A 25,110-nucleotide genomic window follows, 5' to 3' on the forward strand; every position below is an offset into this window, starting at 1 on the left:
TAGGAATCGACTTGATGGCACTTCACAACAACAATATAAATATGTGTGTGTGTATGCTTAATTTGTTCTTACTCTTCACTTCCCCATTCTTTTCATTAATTTACTTTTTATTCCAGTCTGTTGATTGATTGTCCCTTTTATTCATCTATTTTGGTACTTTACACAATTTATTATAAATGTAATAAATAGAAAGTTCACTGCATTTATTAATGGTTTCCGGAGACATATAATATGTATTAGAAACCTTTATATTGCAGCTGTTACCCGAAATTTTATATATAACAGGTTAAAGTATTTTAAATTTAGTTCAGTGAGATGTACAAATACAGCTAACATAATTCATAATGTCTTACTATGTTTGAGATGTTCTTCATGTATGTATATTTATATGGATCAAGTCACTTAAAATCATATTTATCATAGAGATATGAAAAAAAAATTAGAACCTTCTGAGTAGTAATATTTTAAGAACTTACCCCTCCAACCACTGAAACCTTTTTTTTTTTTTTTTGTAAAGTTGATAATACATCATGTGTATGGAGAATTGTATTATATATATACAATTTAAAGCATAATAACATTAAAAAGCCATGAGCTCATTATCCAAAAAATAACACATTACTGCTATTGTTGGATACCATCAAGTCAACTTTGACTATAGCATCTCTATGAAAACTGCCCCATAGTGTTTTCTTGGCTGAAATCTTTACAGAAGCAGATTGTCAGGTTTCTGTCATGCAGAGCTGCTGGATGAGTTTGAACCACTAACCTTTATCGTTGGTTGTGGCAGTGGTGGAATGCTGTGGAGTCAGTTCTGACTCATAGCCACCTGCCTAGGGTTTCTGAGACTATAAATCTTTACGGGAGCAGAAAGCCTCATCTTTCTCCCACAGATGGTTGGTAGTTTCGAACTTCCGACCTTGAGGTTACCAGCCTGACTTGTAACCACTGCATTGGTGCCACCAGAGCTCCTTAGAACATTACTGTTGTTGTTAAGTGACATCAAGTTAGTTCCAACCCGTAGTAACCCTCTATAGGGTTTCCAAGGAGTGGCTGATGGGTTTGAACCGCCAACTTTGCAGTTCAAACTGACCTTGCGATCCAGTGCATTATCCTGCAGCGCCACACCAGAATATTACTAGTGCCTTTGAAAGCCCCTGTGTGTCCCTTCCCAGTCATATCCCCTGTAACTTCCCATAACCCCTAGCCTAATTTGTGTTAATCATCCCTTTGGTTTTCTTAATAGCTTGACCACCTGTGTAGTATCCCTAACCAATATATTGTTTATTTGAACAGTTTGGCTTGTTAAGTGCTGTTCAGTTGGTTCCAACTCATAACGACCTTGTATAGGGTTTCCAAGAAGCTGCTGGTGAGTTTTAACCACTGACCTTGCAGTTCAAACCGACCTTGAGGTAGAGTGCAGCACGTATTTAGCTGTGGAAGGAAAGGGCAATGTTACAACTATTCTGTAACGTTTTCAGAAGCGATGTTGAATAGAATCTCTTGTTCATTCTGGATTCAGATACCCTGAAAGTATATAGGAGCACCATCTGGGAAGTTGGTTGTCAAAGTAATGAGTAAATAAATCCAGGAAACAGGGCTCCTCACGGACAGGACCTGGCACTGAACATCCTGCTCAGGAGGCATGGGCAGCTCTACATTTCCTGCTTTTTTATTCAGGGAGGCCTACCTTAGAGTGAAATGAGAACCCTCTGCTGATCCAAGTGGCACAGGACAGCAGGAATTTCATTAGCATAGGGTTCAGTGATAGAGCTGGAGTTTCATTAGCATAGGGTTCAGTGATCGAATTCTTACTTTCTATATATGGGAGACCCCAGTTAAAAGTCCAGCCAATGCACCTCATGCGCAGCCACTATCCATCTGCTAGTGGGGATTTTGTGTTGCTATGATGCTCACTGGATTTCATCAAAGCTTCCAGACAAAGACCTTGTTGTTGTTGTTAAGTGCTGTCAAGTTGGTTCCAACCCATAGCGACCCTGTATAGGCTTTCCGAGGAGCAGCTGCTGAGCTTGAACCACCAACCTTGCAGTTCAAACGGCTTTGCAGTCTGGTGCATTAACCCACAGTGCCACCACACCAGGACTCCAGACAAAGACCTACTAGGTTAAAAAAGTTTGGTGATCCACTTCCAAAAATCAGTCAGTGAAACAATAGTCTGATCCACAAGCAATTATGGGGATGAGGCAGGACCAGGCAGCATTTCATTTCATTATGCGTGGAGTCTCTGAGTAAGGGTTAACTCCATGGCAATAACAACAAAGTCAGAAAAGGCAAAACAGAAAGAACTGGGCCAGACTTGCCCCCTCATTCTGTCTTCAGGTTGAAAGGGTTATAGTGGAAATCTTTTCTCAACATACTTGTCTTTTGTGTCATCTTGCTCCAGTCTGGACTGGTTGCCCTGTGTGCTTGATGCCAGGGGTCAGCCTGAGATTTCCCTCTGTCAAACTCCTAAGGAGTCCTTTCATTAGTCTCCTTTATTGGATCCCTATTCGCTATTTCTTGGCTTCCTTTTTCTTGCATCCACTCTTTTGTTTTGGTGATCGAATCCTTTCTTCCCGAAAGTGTGCGTGGCAACTAATTTGTTAAGACCCTTCATCTCTGAAAATGTCCTTTCTCTACTCTTACATTTGATTGATGGTCATTGATAGTCTGACTGGATATAGAATTGAAGATTAGAAATAATTTCTCTTCATGATTTTGAAGGTGCTGTCTTGTTGCTTCTAGTGATCTGAGCTCTGAAGCCATTCTAATTCCTGATTCATTGTGTATGAACTGTATTAGCCCTTCCCTGCAGTCCTCCCTTTTCTGGAAACCTGAAAATCATCTGCTTATCTACAGTGGTATGTCTTATCTGTGATGCTGAGAACTTTGTGGGTTCTTTAAATTTAGGCAACGTGTGATTTAAGTTCTGAGAAATTTTCTTGTATTTTAAAATTCCCTCCCTCAGTTTTCCTTGCTTGTTTTTCTTTACTTTCTAGGAAATTTCCTCAACTTTATCTGTCAACTCTTCTACTGGGCTTTACATTTCTTCATATATTAATATTAAGAACTCTTTTTTTTTTTTTTCCCTTCCAAAAAGTTCCAGCTTCTGTTTCATAGTTATAATAGGATTGTAAATGATAGTTTGAAGTTTTATTCTTGTGCAATTTAAGTTGCTATTTCTGTTTATTATGATCTCTGTCTTCCAAATTAGCCACTCTTCGTCAGTTTTCCCGAGAGCTCATGACTAGAACAGTGGTTCTCAATCAGGGGTGATTTTTCACCTCAGGAAACATTTAGCAATGCCTGGAGACACTTTAAATTGTCAAAACTAAGGTGTGGGGATTTTTCTATGACCATCGAATGGTTAGAAGCCAGGACTGCTTTCAAACATTCTACAATAAACAGGATGTCTTTGGCCATCAAAGAATTATTCAGCCCCAAATGTTGATAAAGTGCTGAGTTTGAAAACCCTGTGGTAAAGAGTCGGAAATCTGATTCAGAACTCTGAACGTGTGGGGAAATTTTGGGTTTTGCTAAGGGTTATCCGGTTGAGCTGTTTAGGTATCCAAGAGAAAAGTCTTTCATCGTCTGCCTGATGGATAAAGATCTGGCTGCCGACATTCCCACTAGTGCGGGAAGAGAGACTGGGGTTGTCTGCGTCCTATGTGTGTATGATCACTTAACCCTTCCTTCAATTGCCTGTATCCCCAGTCCTAAGACCCTATGTTTTACCCTCTACAGAAAATGAACCTCTGGACGTTAAGGGAGCAGTTAACCTGTGCTGTGGTGTAGACAAGGAGAAGTAGGGTCTTAGTGCTTCTATAATAGATTTTAGTCATACTTTATATTTGCCCCATCCTCTCTTTACTTCCTGGTGTGGTGCTGTGGGTTAAAACGCTGGACTGCAAAATTGGTTTGAGCCGTAAGGTGGGCAGTTCAAGCTCACCAGCTGGCTCCTTGGAAACTCTATACATAAGATATAGTGGTCGCTAGAACCGACTTGACGGCATTTAACTCCCTTTACTTCTAGTTCCAGAGTGTCTGATGCTATCAGTTCCTGAGCTTCTTGAAGATTCTGCAGTGCAAAAATGGGTTTGATTCTGAGCTCTCTGTAGATTTTCTTTGAAATCCAGCTTTCCCAAGTCGCCTAAGTAAGGTAGTTACCACTGACTTAAATCTTCTTCATAATTGAATGTCAATTGGGATTCTGTCACACAACTCTATTTGGAGACAGGTTACTGCTTATAGACTTTTATGTTTTTAATTAAAAGGTCAATGAAACAACAAAATGTCACAGGTCAATATTGCTGTGATATCCCCTAAGGTTTTAGAAAGAATGTAAATGTCTCTATGAACTACACCTGCTTCTTTTTTCTAGCTTCCCGAATTTGATGATTACTATTGTCCCTTGTTCGATTTTTAAAATCCTTATTCAGGAGCTCTGGTAGCGTAGTGGTTACGAATCGGGCTGCGAACCTTAAGCTCAGCGGTTTGAAACTACCAGCCGCTCCGCGGGAGAAAGATGAGGCTTTCTACTCCCGTAAGGATTTACACCCTCGGAAACCCTGTACAGGGTCACTATGGGTCGGAACCGACTCGACGGCACTTAACAACAACAACAATGATAACATTTTAGTGAGTTTTGAGAGGGGAAAAAAGTTAGATCCATTGTGTTCAATTCGTTTTATTAATCTGGAAACCGACAAACTGTATTGTACTACAATTTCATTTTATTCTAGTCTGCTTTTTTAATGGGTTTACCTTTAGTATCAGAATTTCTTATTTCCTGAACTTAACCTTTCTTCATACAAGTGAAAGCTGGAGTCCCTGAGTTGTGCAAACGGTTAGCATGCTAACCAAAAGGTTAGCGAGTGAAATCTACCCAGAGTCGCCTTAGAAGAAAGTCCTAACAACCTACTTCTTAAAAATCAGCCATTGAAGATCCTGAGGAGCACAGTTCTACTCTGACACACTTAGAGTTGCCATGAATCAGAGTTGATTCAATAGCAGCTGTTTGTTTGGTAACCAACCTGTCTTCACAGAAATGAAAGCTAGAAGAGATTATTTGTTCTGTGTCTGCATAGAGACACATTGACATTCTTTGCAAAACCTTAAAGGATGTTGCAGTAATACTCACTTGTGACATATTGTGGTTTCATTGACCTTTAAATGAAAAACATTAAAATCTGTAAGCAGTCACCTGTCTCCAAATAGAATCTTGTGACAGAATCCCAATCGCATTCTGTATTTATAAAGAGCTGAATGAAGACTATGTTTCATCAAAACAGAAATGCTATTGATTATTGTTCCAGTTTGATTAATATCCTGGCTTACTGGAAATAGGAGTAAGTTAGTGGTATGATGATGGCTTGCAACTGTATTGTTTTCCCTTACTGTCGTAAATACTCAAGAATCGAATGAACCTTTAAGCATCAAAAATGGTATAGGGCAGACTGAAACCTAGGCCTCCTAAATTTTAGCAGTTCTCTATAAACTGTCAGTTAGGTATAATTAATAGATGTATTACAGTAAGTAGGTTCCAGATACTTTATCACTCCCTCCATACTTCTTTTAAGATGGAAAAACAAACCAGATTTTCACATAGCCTGTCTCTCTTTAGCCTACCTATCAAATGTAATTGAGTTCTGCTAAAATTATAGATGGAATGCTGGTGTGGCACTGTGGAATAAGCACTAGACTGCTAACTGCAAGGTCGGCAGCTCAAACCCACCAGCTGCTCCTTGGAAACTCTATAAAGGGTCACTATGAATTGTCTGAACAGCACTTAACATAGACTCATTTAAATTTTTAATAGTCCCTACTTAAAACAAGTCCACAAGAGCCAAAATATGACCTTAAATATATCCCACCTGAATTTAGAGATCATCTGAAGAATGGAATTGATACATTAAACACTAAAGACCGAAGACCAGACGAGTTGTGGGATGACATCAAGAACTTCTTATAGGTAGAAAGCAAAAAGTCATTAAGAAGACAAGAAAGAAGGAAAAGGTCAAAATGGATGTCAGAAGAAACACTGAAACTTGCTCTCCAGCATAGAGATGATAAAGTAAATGGAAGAAAGGAGGAGGTTCAAGAGCTGAACAGAAAATTTCAAAGATCAGCTCAAGAAGATAAAGCCAGTTATTACCACAAAATGTGCAAAAATTTGGAATCAGAAAAGCAAAAAGGAAGAACACGCTCAGCATTTCTCAAGCTGGGGGAACTGAAGAAAAAATCCAAGCCTCGATTTTCTTATTGAAGGATTCTCTGGGCAAATTATTGAATGGAAGCATCAAAAGAAGATGGAAGAAATACAGAGTCACTGTACCAAAAGGAAATGCTTGATGTTCAACCGTTTCAAGAGGTACCGTATGAACAAGAGCCAATGATACTGAAGGAGGAAGTCTAAGGTGCATTGAAGGAATTGGCAAAGAACAAGGCACCAGGAATTGATGGAATACAAATTGAAAAATTTCAAGAAAGTGAGGTGGCACAGAAGGCACTCACTCATCTCTGCCAAGAAATTTGGAAGACAACTATCTGGCCAACTGACTCAAGAGATCCATATTTGTGCCCATTCCAAAGAGAGCTGACCCAACGGAATGCGGAAATCATCGGACAATATCTTTGATATCCCACACGAGTAAAATTTTATTAAAAGTAATACAGAAACGGCTACAAGCATACATAGAGAACTTTCAGGTGTTCAAACCGTATTCAGAAGAAGCTGTGGAACGCGGGATATCACTGCTGATGTCAGATGGATCTTGGCTGAAAGCAGAGAATATCAGAAAGAAGTTTACGTGGGCTTTATTGACTATGCAAAGGCTTTCAATTGTGTGGATCATGGCAATCTATGGCCAACATTGTGAAGTATGAGTATTCCAGAACACTTAATTTTGCTCATGAGGACTCTGTACCTGGACCAAGATGCAGTTGTTCGAACAGAACATGGGAACACTGAATGGTTTAAAATTAAGAAAGGTGTGCGACAGGGTTGTATTCTCTCACCATACTTATTCAACCTGTATGCTGAGCAAATAATGTGAGAAGAAAAACATGGCATCAAGATTGGAGGAAGACTCATTAACAATCTGTGATATGCAGATGATACAACTTTGCTTGCTGAAAGTGAAGAAGACTTAAAATATTTACTAATGAAGATCAAAGAGCACAGCCTTCAGTATGGATTGCGTCCCTATGTAAACAAAATGAAAATCCCCAGTACTGGACCAATAAACTACATTCTTATCAATGGAGAAGAGATTGAAGTTGTCAAGGACTTCATTCCTCTTGGATCAACTATCAACACTCATGGAAGCAGCAGTCAAGAAATCAGACGAAGTATTGCATTAGACAAAGATGTCAGCGTGAGGACTAAGGTGCGCCTGACCCAAGCCATGGTATTTTCAGTAGCCTCAGATGCATGTGAAAGCTGGACAGTGAATAAGGAAGACCGTAGAAGAATTGATGCCTTTAAGTTATGGTGTTGGAGGAGAATATTGAGGGTGTTGTGGGCTATCAAAAGAACCAACAGATCTGTGTTGGAAGAAGTGCAGCCAGAGTGCTCCTTGGAAGCCAAGATGGCCAAACTTCGTCGCTCATATTTTGGACATATTATCAGGAGGGACCAGTCGCTGGAGGATATGATGTTTGATAAGGTGGAGGGTCAGAGGAAAAGGAAGACCCTCGGTGGGATAGATTGGCAAAGGGCTCAAGCATGGCAATGATGGGGTGAGCATTGGCCCAGGATTGGGCTGTGTTTCGTTCTGCTGTGCATAAGGTCTCTATGAGTCGGTACTGACTCGGTGGCACCTAACAACAACAACAACAACAACAACAACAACAACTTAATGGATTAAATCTCAAAGTATTACATATATTTTGATATACTTTTAGTATATTAATTTTTTCCCTTAATCGCCTAGATATTATTGATAAACAAACCCTTAAACTGCTTTGTACTGTATTCATGTTATCAAGAGTTCATCATTCTACTCATTTTCTTTGTTTCACACTATAAAACCAGGCTACATAATTGAGCATTTTATTTTATTTTTATTAACAGATATTTAAAAGTTTCTGTTTTGTTTCTCAGTACTCCTTTCTGAATCCCTTCTCCTTAGCTTTCTTAATTGTAATGCTACTAAGAAGGTGGTGGAGAGAAAGCTACACTTTCTCCTTACCTTTGTTTAAGCAGTTAAATGTAAAAAATAGACTTTACTCACCATGAATAATATAGTGAAGAGCAATTTGATCAAAGATTCTATAGCAGAATTTTGATCAAAAGTATGAGAACAGAATTCAAACTCTTAAGTCCTCTAGACTTCCTGAATTCATGAAGATTAGATTAATTCCTGAAACTATTGTACTAAGATACTCTTTAAATCTTGAGCCAAAAATATTCCCTGAAGTCTTCTTAAAATCAAATTGTTGTTGTTAGGTGCCATCCAGTCAGTACCAACCCATAGCAACCTTATGCACAGCAGAACGAAACACTGCCCAACAGTATAGTGAAGTTTATCTAGTCAAAAATGGCTGCCTTGAGTGTTATGTTCTTTTTTTAAAAAAACAAAAAACCTTTTATTGTGAATTGGTGTGGCACTGTAGGATAAGCAGTGGGCTGTTTACCACAAGGTCGGCAGTTCGTCCTACTGAGAAACACCCTATACAGGGTTACCATGAATCAGAACTGACTTGGCTGCATTTAACACCATAAATGTATGGTGCAGGACCAGACAGTGTTGCATTCTGTTGTATTCTGGATGGATATGAATTGAAACCAAATCAATGGTACCTAACAACACCACCACAAATGTATATATAAATAGCGTCCCAAGAGTTGTGTGCGGACAAAAGCCAATTATGTTTAGCATTTCCAGAAATTGCTTGCTATTGTCAGGGTAAATAGTAACAAGTAAGACATCCAGATTGCAAGGGAGAACCTTTGTGAAAGGCCTGCCTCACTTTATGTTATATTGTTATCTCACAGAGGAAAATGTTTGAATAGTTTTGTTTGATTATGAAAAAGATCCTCTTTCTGTAGAGTTCAGAGAAGGAAAAAAAATAAAAAACAAACTTTAATGCAAGCAGTATCATAACTTTTCTGTATCTGCTGATAGAGCACATGCATCCCGAAGTAGTTTGATCTTCTAAAAGACTTCTAAAGGCCAATGAGGGTTTGTTTATTTTCCCACTCTAAGGAGGGGAAACTGTACACATAAACACACATCATATACATGTGCACAAGTATATTTAATGATTTAAATCATATTGGCCTTCAAATAAACTGAAGTATATTGTTTTTGTATTTTGTATTTTTCAATAGCTTATTCAAACATGTAGAAATTGATCTTACTTAATAACTGTTAATCACAAGGAACTGTGTGCATTTGTGAGTTTAATGCCTGGGCCTGGCCATTGGTATTTTATTTGTCTCACCAGTTTATTTAGTTGTGCAGCCATTGTTGAAAACCACAGATCTAGACTGAGAAGAGGACTGGGTAAGGAAATGGATGGACCAGTGGCTCTGTTGGTTGAAATTACTTCTAATTTGAAGGTTAAGGTAGAATTTGCACTGAATAGTTTTCATCTCCTCTAGATGGGTCTGGTGAAAGGAGATGGGGATAAGATTCCTATAATTCAAAAGTGAGTAATTATTATCGTGACTAATGACGATTGTCACAACTGTAAAAGTAGTTTTGTAACGGAAAGTGGGGAGTAGTCAATCCAACATTCCAGGAACTTAGGACCTTAGGACCATCAACGGAGAAGAACATGAGCGGAATGTGGAACCCTGTCCAGAGAAGCAGGAACACCAGAGATGGAGCAGCTGAGGACTCTAGACTCATGGAAAGAGAAAGGCTTTGTGCTAGCAGCCAGGAGGCAGGCTTGTAGAATGTGCCCTTTGGTTGTTTAAATGATTATATATTCCGGAGTGTTTTTATGTACATAAAATAAGAAAGGAATTGAAGCAAATATTGTCGAATGATGATGAATGGAGGGGATTGTAATAATTGTAACGAAATGAACTATTATAGGCTAAGTATAAAACCGATGTTCTCACATGTAAACTATCACTCAATTCACAGTAAAAGCTTTTTTAAAAATGATGCTTTAAGTTACTATTTTCTAAATTTTGGAGTAAAAATTTCTCAACTATTGTGCCTAAATCATGTTTTAGACGGACTTTCCCCCACATTGCCCCTCCTATATTTGCTTCTGTTTTTAAGTCAGTTCTGACTCAATAGCAACCCTATGCACAACAGAAAGAAACACTGTGCAATCCTGTGTACTCCGTAACAAATGTTTGAATACCCGCTTTTTGCAAGGTTTACTGTTTGATTTTGAGGACACAGTTGGAGAGTAAAACAGACATATTCCTTACCCCCGTAGATATAGACTGTAGTGTATTGGTGGATATAGATGTTAAAGCATTGTTGTTAAGTGCCTCTGAGTCGGTTCCGACTCATAGAGTCTCCCCGTATAGGGTTTTCAAGGACTGGCTGGTGGGTTTGAACCACTGATCTTGTAGTTAGTCATCCAGTGCTTATCTACAGCTCCGCATCAGGACTTCAGTATACATAATGCAATGTATAAATTTCACACACTGTGAGATGGTTGTAAAGGAAGGAAAGGCAGTTTGTGTGACAGCTGGATTTGATATCTAGTCTAGGGGGTCAGGGAAAGCTTCCCTGAGGACATGACAGCGGGACTGAGATCTGAAGGCTGAATAGCATTTCTAACAGTGGAAACAATGTAATTATAGGTCCTGAAGGAATTAAAATGGAGGCCAAAGGAACCAGCATATAGAGGCTAGGGAACAATACGAGGAGAGGCTGGAAAGATTTTTAGAGACCATATCATCCTTTTGAAGTACATGTTCCAGTCATTTGCCTAAATTTTATTAGATTGTCTGTTTTTTCTTGGTGTACATAGGAATTAACATGTGTATTCCATTTATTATCTCTTTTTGTGATTTTAAGCAAGAATAAAAAATAAAATAAAAGCTCACTGTAGGAAAGAGTGGGAGGAAACCAGTTTTGAGTAGTCCTGATAGAAATTGGTGGTAGCTTAGACCTGGAGTATAAACACAGGTGTCCTGGTATGGTACTGTGGGCTAATGTGGTGGCTGTAAAGTCGTTGGTTCAAACTCATCAGCTGCTCCTTGGAAACTCTATACAGGGTCTCTATGGGTTGGAACCAAACTCAATAGCAGTTAATAACAACAAAGAATATGAGCGGTAGTTTTGAGCAGTCCTGGTAGAAGTTGGTGGTAGCTTAGACCTAGGGTATGCGGCATGGAACGAAGTACACAAACAAGCTCAAGAGATATTTTAGATAAACTCATTAGGACTTGGTGAAGATTAGGTAAGTGGTAGGGAAGGCAAAAAAGGACATGATTTCAGCTTTTTATGTTTTTAAAAAATCAAACAAAAAATAGTATACACTTAAGGATTTAACTTTTAACACATTGATAATATTCAGTTAAATTAGTTACAATTTATTTTGAAAACCTTTTCCATCTAGCAGCAGTGGGCTCAAGCTTAACAACAGTTGTGAGAATGGCACAGGACAGGGCAGTACTTCACTCTGTTGTGCATAAAGTCACTGTGAGTTGGAATCGACTCAATGGCACCTCACAAAACATTCCATCTGAAGGCTAAAAAAAGACAAGAGAATGACTTGGTGTTCAGGTCGTATGGTTAACAGACAGTGAAACATCAACAATATTGAAGGGAAACAAGAACCTAAGAAAAATCCATGCATTTAAATTGATCTGTGTATTTGTGGTTTTGTTTTTAGGGGTCCCTTCAGTGTTGTGCGACGATGTATCAACAGAGAAACTGGGCAACAATTTGCTGTAAAAATTGTCGATGTAGCCAAGTTCACATCAAGTCCAGGGTTAAGTACAGAAGGTAAGAGATGGATTTCAAGTAAGTTATTTGATGTCTGGCTTTATTCCACCTCCAAAATCCATTTATCAACCTAACCTTCATCTGGGGGTGGGAAGCAGAGGGTGTGATATAGTGGGAAGTGGGTGGAGGCAGTTTAAACTCCGTTAGGGTTTGTCAAAATTCTCGAACATAGTATTTGAAATGTAGATACATTGATCTTTAGAGTTATAAAGTAACCTAGTATTGCTATGGCATGTGTTTTTAACTAGGAAGGAGGCAAAATCTGGACATAAATTTTTCAGGGCCTGATTTTGATTCCTCTTGTGTGCGACATGGGAAAGGAGGAAGGAGATTCACAGGCAAAGACATAATTTCAGATTCAGAGGGAAACAAGTGTATAACTTATTACCATTAGGATTAAGAGTGAGTAAAACTGAAACATTCATGTATCATGTTTGACTCATGTCACATGGTATATGTGTGAAAATTGGAAAGAGCCGTACTGTTAGGCCTTGCAGAAGTTAAAATTTTCTTTCAAGACCTTGCTATTGATAATTATACTTATAAATGTTTACAAACAATATATCTAAGTGTTTTAAGTTATTTACTTTTTTAAAACCATAGTTTCAATAATAACAATTCAAATGTACTTTAGGTGTTACAATGAATTATTATATTAACTTTTTAAATTAGTCTGTCTTCTAATTTTACACTTTTCTACAATTCAGTAAAAGATATGTCATTAAGTCCTTTCCATTTAAATACCAAGAGTCATGCAATTGATGGCTTATGTGGGGAAAACCTAAGGCAGGGTATTCTATGTATATTTTTTCCAGTTATCTTACTTTAAGGAGCTTTGGAGGCACATTTGGGGAAATATAGGGCTGCTAACCACGAAGTCAGCATTGAAAACCCTAAGGAGCAGTTCTACTCTGTCCTTGGGTCACTGTGGATTGTAGTGGGTTTCTCTTACTCTGAGAAGTAGATGCCCACATACTATGAGCTCCAAATTAATCTATTTCTGAAGAATTTTTTTTCAGAATTAGTGCCTTTTAAAACTTTTGAATTGTTAGCATCCATCCTGGTGTGGTGCTTTGGGTTAATGCACTGGACAGCAAAGCGAGTTTGAACTGCAATGTCGGCAGTTAAAGCTCACCTTGGAAACCCTATACAGGGTTGCTATGGGTCGGAACCGACTACGGCACTTAACAACAACAACTGATAATAGAGGAGTTCTGGTGTGGCGCTGTGGGCTAATGCGTCAGACTGCAAAGTCATTTGAACTGCAAGGTCGGTGGTTCAAGCTCACCAGCGACTCCTTGGAAACCCTGTACAGGGTCGCTATGGGTCGGAATCGAGTCAACAGCACTTAACAGCAACAACAACTGATAATAGAAGCTTCTTAGAAGTTGTTACTCTCAAAAGATTTACTAGTGGATTTGCTTTTAGTGTTTTAATATTTAAAATGTTATATCTATGGTTTCATATTCTGGGACTGGCCATTATTGTTTTTGAGTGCAAATTATTGTATAAATTTAGCAAAATTTAAGATTTACTCTTAAGCAGACTTTACAACGAAATTATGTTCCCTTAAACTTTTTAACTGCATTTACCTTTCATATATTTATTTGATTTTTCTCTGCCTCCATTGTTTAACACTAAAGAGAACCTTCCCAAGTACTTAGGTAATTTTGTGTGAACATTTATTAAACATATAGATGTGTTGCATTTTGGTTGTTGTTGCTGTTAGGTGCTGTCGAGTCAGTTCTGATTTATAGTGACCCTATGTGCAATGGGAAAAAGATACTGCCCAGTCCTGCGATATCCTCATGATCATTGTTATATTTGAGCTCATTCTTGCAGCCACTGTCGCAATCCATGTTATTGAGTGACTTGCTCTTTTTTCCTGACCCTCTTCTTTACCAAGCATGATGTCCTTCTCTGGGGACTGGTCCCTTTTGATAACATGTCCAAAGTATGTGAGATGAAGTCTCGCCACCCTTGCATTCTGGCTGTACTTTTTACAACACATATGGTTTGTTCTCTGACAGTTCATAGTATAATATTTTTCATCAAAATCATAATTCAAGGCATCAGTTCTTTCCCAATCTTCCTTATTTAGATTTTGCATGTAGATAAAGCAATTGACAGTGCCATGGTGTGGTATAAATACTACTTGGTAAATGTTCTGATACTACTTATAAACTTTGATAGATTTCAGCTTAAAAATTACAAGTCTAAATCAATTACTTAATTACCTATATTAAATTGTAGCAATATAGGCCAAATTCCAGTAGGCTTGTTACAAGTTGTTAAAACAACAAATATTCCTAGTTTATTCTTAACCCCAAATTATTAATACTAAAGGTTTGGTTTCCCTCATCTTTATACCTAATGCTAAATCTCTCTTTAAGGAGAAAATTAAATTTCCTTTTCAGTTGTCTGACATTATTTGTTGGCAGATTTCTTCAGCCAGGGCAAAGGGTCTTTGGAGCTATGGACCCAGGCTGCCAGGCTGAACCTCTTTTTATTGTCACTTAGTCATGGAATCAAACTCCAAACTAAAAAAAGGAGGGTTCACATATAGTTCATGTCCCTAATTTTGTCTTGTCTGTTCCTAAAAGTAGGAGGCCCTTCATTGCTTTGGCTATATAAGTATCTTCAAATCTTTGTTCATGTCCCTAATTTTGTCTTGTCTGTTCCTAAAATGTAGGAGGCTCTTCATTGCTTTGGCTATATAAGTATCTTCAAATCTTTGTTCTTAAGACACGGTTAGGCCATTCCATGGATCCTTCATAGTCTTAAGCCTCTTCGAACTTAATTGAATCCTATACTTGATACACATCTAACCTGTACGGTAGGGTCATAACTTGTAATTATTAAATGATATCCATTTGATCTCTGCATATTAATTATGACTATCTGGCTTTCTTCAAGAGTTCAATAGTCATTCTAATGAAAATACTATTGGCTCTCGATACTGACAGCACCAGCATGTAGTTTTCCCATCCTTTTTAGCACAATGACTCCTTATAAAGTTAATAGAAATATATTATCTCCGTGAGTTCCCCTCGCCCCCTCTTCTCTTTGAAGTGGAGTATATTGTTCATGTTCACAGTAGCTTGGTTTACTCTAATTTGGACATATTTTACTATAAAATATATAATGTAGTAAATTGTATATTTTCTTGTCTAAAGAATCTGAATAGTGCTGCACCTCCATCGTCTTTCAACCTTTTCCTAAGTTATTGCAGGCAAAACATTCAATATCCTATACAGGTATAGGATACACACTGGACTGGTAACCACAGGGTCTGCCACTCAAACCCATTAGAGGCTCTGCAGGAGAAAGATGAGGCTGTCTGCTCTCACAAAGAATTATAGTCTCGGAAACTTTATATAGGGTTGCTATGAGTCAGAATCGACTAGATGGCCGTGGGTTTTATTTTTGGAGGGTAGAGTCTGTAAGTGACGTCATTTATTACTAAAGGTCAAAGGAAATGCTGTTATTTTACCTATGTTGAGAAGAAACCTATTTTGAAGTGAATTTAGCACAATGAAAAGGTGTCCAGAAGTTCAAATAAGTGGGTTAATGCACCAGACTGCAAAGCCGTTTGAACTACAAGGTCGGTGGTTCAAGCTCACCAGTTGCTCCTTGAAAACCCTATACAGCGTCCCTATGGGTCGGAACCAACTCGATGGCACTTAAAAACAACAACAATCATTGTCTTTATTTGTTTTCATTCTTTTCTGATACACTTGTCTCTTAAGTACCAGATAATTTGAAATATATTTTATTTGTTTCCTCTTTTAAGGTTGCTTTGTACGTTTACTTATCTTTGTTTTTTCCTAAATATTTTTCTTGCTTTCTTAGTGCATTTGTACTCAACTCCACTGTTTTTTAACTTGTGAGAGTTTACAGAGACTATACCAGTTTTACATTCAACAAATCATACACTGTTTCTTTGTCTCATCTCAATGATTGCAGTCCCCTCCCTGCCACAAGTTTTCCCCCTCTTCCCTGTGCTTCCTATTTCCATTCCACCTGCCTTGCCATCCCTTCTCAACTTTGACCTTAGTAGATGTTGGTTGCCCTTTGGATCTTGAATGATTGACCATTCCGTGGTGAGCAGACCTTAATAGTGCTGTTGCTCCCTTATATCCATTCCTATCTACTGCTTGGCTGAAAATTGGTTCCATTCTAGACTTGAAGGGTAGTTGAGGACCAGAGTCTTGGGTTTCTCCAGTCTCTTTCTGATCACTAAGCCCGGTCTTTTTTTTTTTTTTTTAGAAATAAAATCTTGAATTTTGCCCTGCATTTTTTTCACCTCTATTGGGACTTTCTCTAATGTGATCCCTTCCAGAGCAGTTGGTAGTGGTAGCCAAGCACCATCAAGTTCTTCTTGTCTCAGAGCTGTGGCGACTAATTGATTCCACACATATTCAATTTTCATCACTCTTCTTCAATAAGTGGAAAGACCAATTGTTGCATCTTAGATAGCTGCAAAGTAAGATGTAGAACATTGTTTTTGTTGAGCATGTTATGCCTAGTGACCATGGTGTCCCCTAAGATTGTGGTCCTGAGCCCCCAGACCCAGGAACTCATTGCCTTAAGATAATTTGATAATATCTAAGAAGTTTGCATCATTTTGCCCCCTGTATACTTCACCATATTTGTAGGTTTGCTTGCAGTAAAGGTTAATACCCTGGCATAAATACTCTTTCAAACCCATATATATTTGTGGGTATACTCCCAGTCTCCCTCCCATACCCATTCAGCCTGTGTATCCATCTATGTATCTACCCATAGAACACTGTTATTTCAGGATTATGTATATAACACTATTTACTTCTCTCCGCTTTAACTCTTGCATAGACCTCCCTGTGTCTTCACCTGTCTTTCGTCATTCTTCTGCCATCCTTCCTCTTCTTGTAAACTGCCCTCCCCTTCACCAGAGCAAACATCTCTACCCTCTAGCCAGTGAATAACTCTACTTTCGCTCCCACTCTTGGCAATCATCAAAGTAAATTCCTTTTGGTCAGCTTCACTACTGAATGAAATAGGCGTGATAAAGGATCATCTCGAGTGCTGTTTATTTGGATAGCTCATTATAATAGTGTTGTTGTTGTTAAGTGCCGTGGAGTTGGGTTCCGACTCATAGTGACCCTGTACAGGGTTTCTGAGGCTGTAAATCTTTACGGGAGCAGAAAGCTTCCTCTTTCTTCTGAGGAACAGCTGGCAGTTTCAAACTGCTGTCCATGAGATTAACAGCCTGATTCGTAACCACTACGCTACCAGAGACAGATAAAAAGAGACCTACCCTTAAGGGATTTACAATTTAGTAGTCCCAAAGGAGCTCTGGTAGTGTGGTGGTTACGAATCGGGCTGTGAACTGCAAGTTCAGCAGTTCAAAACTACCAGCTGTTCCTCGGGAGAAAGATGAGGCTTTCTGCTCCCGTAAAGATTACAGCCTCGGAAACCCTGTACAGGGTCACTATGAGTCAGAACCGACTCCATGGCACATAACCACCACCACCAAACCATGATCCGTAACTTTGATTTTATAGGGAAAAAAATGTACTAAATTCCAAATAAATAATTTTAAAATTAACCTTTGAAATTAGTATGTTTATTAGTTAGACACCCTGTGCATGGTCTTTTTTGTTTGTTTGTTTGTTTGTTTGTTTTAATTTGGTTGAAGTTTTTATTGTGAACAGCTCTTCTGTTCTACCCCCGTTGCCCTTTCAGTGTATTTTTCTGTTTCTGATATATAGTATCGATCACCTGGACCTCAGTTTATAGATTTTGTATTGTCTTCAATGCTAGTTCTGTTTTGTTTGATTGTTCCTGTAGTGCTGTTCTGACTTCTTCCTTATTTTCCTTGACCTTTCTGTGGAACATTTGAATGCACATGAATATCATGTTCCTGAATTCTTTTTCAGGTAGTTCCAAGGCCTTTTCTTACTCCAAAGCAATGTCTAACTCTTCATCTTGGTTGTTTGAGCTACTCTGTCTTATTTCTGCACATGAGCAGAATTTTTCTGCACTTTAAGCATTGTATTTTTATTATTTTGATGAGTTTATATTGGTATATTTTAAAATACTTGCCAATTACCTCCTGGTAATTGGTATGATCAGGAGTTGGACTTCTCTGTTCACTGTTGATACAGCTCAATTCAGAGTGTTTTTAGCTGGTGTTGTTTGCAGGCACTACTCTGGTGTATATCAGCTGGTTGGTATTAGCTGTTGCCCAGTTAATGGGGTTTTAGTGGGTACAAGTGTAACTTGGCTGCATGGCCGCAGTTCACTTGGGTGAGGGAAGAAGAGAAAGCACTACCACAAGAAAGAAGGAGGACCAACAAAATAAGACTTAAAATGAAAGTTATTAAAAAAAAAATCCCAGAAAAAGATTAAAAAAGTTAATGATAATATTGTAGAACATAGCACAAAGCAGCCATGGAAAATTAAGAGTAATTCTTTAGCACCACCTGAAGGAGCTCTGGTAGCATAGTGGTTACGAATCGGGCTGCTAACCTCAAGGTCGGCAGTTCGAAACTACCAGCCGTTCTGTGGGAGAAAGATGAGGCTTTCTGCTCCCTTAAAGATTTACAGCCTTGGAAACCTTGTACAGGTTCACTATGAGTTGGAACCAACTCCAAGGTACTTACAACAACAACAGTGGATGCTTGCCTTCAAAGGTGCCTGAGAAATTTAATGATGTTCCAACTGTGCCTCAAATCTAGCTGTTTCTCCTAGAGAGAATCGACCCAGGGCTGACCAAGCCTGATTTAGAAGAGTTGCTGGTGCTGGCTCTTTATATTATCTCCCTCCGCTTTGTTTCTGCTCCCAGCTGTGAGAATCGCATAGTACAAGTCCATCCCTGGGGTTGTCTACTTGGACACATCTCAGCTTTGCTGAGAGGAATTGAGTAGGAAGGAAAAAGAAAAATAAATAATACTTGCATCTTTGTCTCTAAGTTGCTGCCCAGTTTTTGCACTCAGGGTGCTCTCTTGTCTCTCACTGTGCTCACTCCCTTTCAGAATGGTTGTGGTAGGACATGCTGGCTGCCCCAAATCAGAAGTCACATCCTTTCTTACTTCTGTTCCAAATCTTTCCCCTTGTAAGCACTCGATCCACTTGTTTATCCCTATATCCGAAATTCAGAGTTTTGGAACCATCCTAAATCTGTTTCATCTGCTTTTCCATGTTTTTGCTGAAGAGGGTCTGCACAGTCTTTCTGTCTACTCTGCCATCAAGCTCCACTTCTTTGCAAGGTCATTTTGAACTACAAGGTTGATGCTTCAAACTCACCAGCTGCTCCTTGTATCACTTTGAGTCAGAACTGACTCAGTGGCACTTAACTACATATAATTTGTAAGTTTTCCATTCTAGCACAGTGAGAGCCTTTGCATTTTAAAAAATATTTAAAAGTATTCTAATCACTGAAGATGAAATGACTGTAATTACTTTATCTGTTCTGTTTTTGCGATTAAGTATCACAACACTTTTCTTGTTGAACTAGGAGTTCTAACTTGCAGGTTTCAGGATACCCAAGAATCCCTTAAAATTATATTCAGAATTATGTGTGTATGTATACACATAATTTCCCTAGGAAAAGAGAGAACCATACCTTTTATCAATCCACACTTTTTTTCAGATTCCCAAATAGGTATATTATTCCCAAATGGTTGGAAGTTTTTTCCTTTATAATTCTGAAAACATGAAGTTAAAGCTTATGAACATGAAATGAGTAAGAAATTTCTATTACATGAAAGCTGAGTGAATTTATATTAGGATATTATTTCTGATTGGAAGATATTTTCCTACTTGCATATACAGCTTCTGTTAATGAAATTCTTAGATTATTATCTTAGACATTTAATTAATATAGTTTGTGTCTCTTACTCTGCTGAACCACTATTTAATTAAATTTGACTTTTTTGTTTTAAAAATAGGTATCAAAATTAATTCTGGAAATTAGAGGAAAGTGACATGTATAGAATTGGAAAATGAATTATCAGCGTTTTGAGGTCCTGAAATGAATAAATTTTGATGGTTCAATTTTAAAAGTTCAAATGTGAAGGTTTTTACTTAGTAATATTATGCTTTTATTTTTCCTAGAAAAAGTCTAGATTGGGTTTCAGTTCACGGAATCGCTAAGAATATGTCATTCTAAAAGTCCTAGGTTGTTGTTTGTTGTTAAGTGCTGTTGAGTTGGTTCTGACTCACAGTGACCCTGTTGTATTGAGTTTCCGGGGGTGACTGGCTACTTTAAACTGCTGATCTTGTGGTTCAAATTGAAGCATAGTGCCAATTTGTGAACCTTCAACAATTTTCACCTCCATAAAAGCAATGAGAAAGTTGGCAAAACTGATCATAACCAACATTTTCAGAATTTTGAAAGTTAATCAAAAACTTGCAGCAATATGTGGAACATTTATTGAAGAACAGCTGGATTTTAAGTAAAAACGGTAAACTTTGTTACCGTTAAAAAAGTTTTAACTTTTTAAATTTTCCACGTCCCATTACTTTGTCTCCACCTCCGTGGTAATGTTGAAAACAAACAGCTCATATTTACAATGAAAACCAGCAGCCAGCTAGTCACTAGGACAGAACGTGGTTGTCGTTCCTTCAAAGCCTCATAACCAGAAAAATGTCATTATTTGACTTGTGTTGTGGTTCCCTGAGAAACTTCACATGCAACACTGCCTTTATTTTTACTTGACTTGGTAATTGCTCAGTGGAAAAACCTTTTGGATTGGGGTGGGGGGAAATTGTCAAAAACATTTAGAGGAAATTATTTAACTTTACAGCTGCTTGAAGCAGTGGATAACAGTAGGAGCAAACAAAAAGCTAATCAAGAAAGCTAAAAGGAAAAAAAGTTAGGGAACAAGATGTCTGTAACAAAAACAAACAAAAAGAAAACCCATTTGTTGCCTTGAGTCGTGGTGAACCCTATGTGTTACAGAATAGAACTGTTCCATAGAGTTTTCTTGGCTCTAACCTTTGCTGAAACAAATCACTAGGCCTTTCTTAGGCTGCATCAGTGGGTGATTTCAAAAATAGCACCAACCTTTAGATCAAATGCAAAATGTTCCTGCCACCCAGGGACCTTGACCTTGAGAATACGCATCAGGTCCCATCAGGTCCCGGGAAATCTAGGTCATGCACCAATTATGATGTTAAGTGCTGTCCAATGGATTCGGATTCATAATGACCCTGTACAGTCTTTCAGAGGAGCAGCTGGTGGGCTTGAACTGCAAACCTAGTGGTCAGCCCAGTGCTGATCATACAGTGCCACACCAATGATAAGGGTGTGTATATGTCCAGGCTGTATGCTTATTCAAAGAGCTGAGAAGACCTTAAGCTCTGGAATACAGTGAATTATTTAATATATCTCTTGTAGCCATGACTTTATAACTCCCAGCAAATGACTTTTTCCTTTTGGGTCTGGGTAAAAGAAGATAGGGGAAGATTCTGATAGAATAATGTGATTCAGTTGTGAGTGATTCTTAGCAGAATTAATAGCTCCAAAAGAAATAAAAACAGTATATGTCCCAAAGAAATAAAAACATTTGTACACAAATATTTGTTAGAAGGATTATTCATAATAACCAAAAGGTAGAACCCAGATATCCATCAGTTGATGAATAAATAAATGAATGTGGTATATCTGTCTATACAATGGAATATTATTTGGCTATAGAAAGTAATGAACTATTGATGCATGGTACAACATGGGTGAACCTTGCAAATATGCAAAGTGAAAGTACACCACATTTTATAGGTTCTATTCTTACAACACTGTCTATGATAGGATAATATCCATGTACCTAAAATGGAAGGGGCTCTAAAGGCATAAAGTGACTGACTTACAAGTTTTCAAGAGGGAGTTTTGTTTCAGAGTGTGTGGGGGAAGGTAGACTCCCCACTGAATAGTTTTCATGTTGTCTAGATGGGTCTGGTGAAAGGAGATGGGAATAAGATTCTTAAGATCCAATAGTTAGTAATTGTTATCATGACTAATTGTGACTGTCAAAACTGTAAAGGATGAAGTTTTGTAACAAAAAGAGGGGAGCAGTTAATCTTGCAGTCAGTCCAGGAACAGAAAACCCTAGGACCATCAAGAGAGAGGAACATGAGTAGAATGTAGGTCCCTATCCAGAGAAGCAGCGACACCAGAGACAAAGGCAGAAATGAAGATATGGAGAGAGGGAGCAGCTGTGTGCTGGCAGCCAGTGGGCAGGCTTGCAGAATGTGTCCTTTGGTTGTTTAAATGATAATAGATTCCTCAATGTTTTTGTGTAAACCCCCACCTCCCCACACACCAAAAACAGAACAAAACAAAAAACCACTCAATTTACAATAAATAAAAAAAAAAAGGTCAGAAGCCGCATGATCATCTCAATAGATACAGAGAAGCATATCACAAAATCTAACACCCTTTCATGATTTAAATAAGGAAAAAATACTCAACAAACTAAGAGTAGAGGGCAACATCCTCAACCTGGTGAAGAGCATCTAAGGAAAACCCAGATAACTTCATACTTACTATTAGGGAAAGACTTAATGCTATCCCAAGAAGACAAGGACGTCTGCTCTTGCCACTTTCACTCTGCATTGTATCTAAAACTATAGTCAAGGCAATTAGATAACAAAAAGAAATAGAAGGCATCTAGATTGGAAAGGAAGAAATCAAAGTATCTCTATTTGCAGTTTACATAGTCTTGTATATAGAAACATTTAAAGAATACACAAGAAACAATTAGAACTAATAAATGAGTTCAGCTAGGTTGTAGGATACAAGATCAATATACAAAACTCAATTTCATTTTTATACAGTAGTCTAAAATCCAAATTTGGATAAAATACTTAGGGATATATTTCATCAAAGTATTATAAGACTTGTTCACTGAGAACTGCTAAACATGAACGAAAGAACTAAAGTACATGGATTGTTAAGATGACAGTATTCCTCAAATTGATCCAGATTCAGTGTAATTTCTACCAAAATCTTAGCTGATTTTTTCCCAATAGAAATTTATAGGCAATGCTAAGTATTATGAAAATACAAGTGACCCAGAATAGGCATAATGATTTTCAATGGGACACAGTTGGAGGATTCATTTTCTTATTTTCAAACTTCCAACAAGGCCTATAGTAATCAAAATGGTGGTATACTGGAATAAAGATAGAATTATAGATTAATGTAAAAGAATTGAGAGTCCAGAGATAAGCCAGAAATAAACCTAAACGCAGATTAAAAAAAAAACAAAAAACAACTAACTTCAAAAACATAGATGTATAAATCTTCCACGGAAAGTAGCAAATCAAATCCAGCTACATAGGCAAAGAACTATACACCATTACCAAGAGGTATTTATTCCAGGAATGGAAATCGGGTTAAGTATTCACCACTCTTTCCCTCCCTCACATCCCAGGGTCCTACAACACACTGCAATGTCTTATAAAATTTGCAACTTTTAAAGTAAATGGCTCAATACTGGAGGCTGGAAAGTTCTAAATCCACAGTTCAGAGGTCAATTTGGAGGAATCTTACCACGTGTGTAGTCTCAGGATCTGAGGAACTTATATTGGCAAGTCAGATGATGGTTCTTAATGCATGGGTCTGCAGGAGCTGGTGAATTAGGTCAGGTAATGGACCGAAAGCCCCACACACTGGAGGCCAAACGTAATGATCCATATGCAAGATCCAGGGCAAGTAATGGACTGAACGTGCCACAAACTGGAGGTCATCCTTAATGAGCCAGGGCAAGAACAAGAGCTTTACCAAAGCACAATGGCTGCTTCTAACATGACAGTTGTGAGGATGGTGCAAGACAGGACAGTGTTTGCTTTTGCTGTGCATAGGTTCACTATGAGTTGGAACCAACTCAGTGGTGCCTAACAACAACTACAACCCTTCCCTGAATAATTCTGCACTTTTCAATTTACGCTAGGTCAAAATAGTAGTTTTGGTATCTTCAAGGCACTTAAATTGTGTTCCTTTAACTGTTCTTTAAGTTTGGGAAACAAAAAGACGTATGAAAGGGGAAGATGGGGATAAGATTTCCCAAGGAAGTTCTCTTAGGACAGCCCTTGCTACCCTCAAGCGTGAACATTGCTATGATGGAAAAAAAATGTCTTGGTGTATTTTTTCTCACCAACGCCATGTTCTATTTCCTTAGAACTTCGTAATAAGCCCCTATGGGCATCTTGTGTTCTTTAAGAACAAGCGGTGTCAACATTACCCCTCTGTGATCCCTTAAAAATAGGCGTCATTAACTTCTGAGCTGTACTTTCTGCATTAAATGTAGCTGTTACAGCAGATCTTCTCAGAAACCACCGTTTTTATTTGACCATGCTCTCATATTGGTAAATCTAAGACTGGTCCCTGGTTAAAATTCATTCTACAACATCATCTTCATTACCCTTGATCTGGCTTAAAAGATAATGGGAAGATCAGCTCTTTGAGCTAGCTGATGTTTGCACAATTCTTGTGTCACCCGTTTAGATGAAAGCTCGCTGAAGCCAAGATGTTCACTTAAAACTGAAAATGAGGAGCTATATGCGAGCCCAACTTTCATAGCTATTGCATAAATATTAACTTTGCAGTCTTCTTCCACCAGTCTCTGTACTTCAGCCACAGTTTCTTCATTGTGGGTGGTCTTTCTTCTCTTGGAACTTTGATGTCTCCCTGCCCTTCCTTAAAACAGTAGATCCATCTAAAACCTCATTGCAAAGCCTCAGTGATTTGGGATGCTGTCTCCTTGTATTTTGTTACAAATTTGAGATTAGTCCTGATGTCAAAATTGGCTTTTTCGTTTTATTTTGAAGGCATCCTAACACAACTAAGACACAGGTGTAATTACTGAGAGAACTTGTCTGTAACCATCCACTGATTGCATAGACATGTCTAACTAAACATGTTATATTTGAAATAAACCTGTGTATGTATGAACTGGAACTCTAGCAGCAATACTTTTTGACTCACCCTTTAAATCCAACAAACCACAGGAAGGAATCATACATGTGGTTAAAAACTAAAAACTCTGATGAAAGAAGTCAAATATATAAATGTTGTGTTCATCAATTGGAAGGCTTAGCATTTGATCTATAGGTTTGACACAGTTTCAGTTAGATTGTGTGTGTGATTATCCTCTAATATATGTGGCAGGCAACAGAATAAGAATAGTTAAAACAATTT

General features: G+C 38.1%; 1 protein-coding gene across 4 annotated transcripts in view; it reads left to right on the forward strand.

Moving 5' to 3' along the window:
- The window catches only part of CASK (calcium/calmodulin-dependent serine protein kinase (MAGUK family)), a 548,810-nt gene that overhangs the window by 149,118 nt on the left and 374,582 nt on the right, over window positions 1-25,110 (forward strand). For all 4 annotated transcript variants that reach the window (XM_006864257.1, XM_006864260.1, XM_006864259.1 and 1 more), the window contains exon 2: window positions 11,812-11,924. In XM_006864257.1, the coding sequence (XP_006864319.1) occupies window positions 11,812-11,924 (113 nt within the window). The remainder of the gene's footprint in view (window positions 1-11,811; window positions 11,925-25,110) is intronic.

Source organism: Chrysochloris asiatica, unplaced genomic scaffold (genome assembly GCF_000296735.1).
Source record: "Chrysochloris asiatica unplaced genomic scaffold, ChrAsi1.0 scaffold00062, whole genome shotgun sequence".
NCBI lineage: Eukaryota > Metazoa > Chordata > Mammalia > Afrosoricida > Chrysochloridae > Chrysochloris > Chrysochloris asiatica.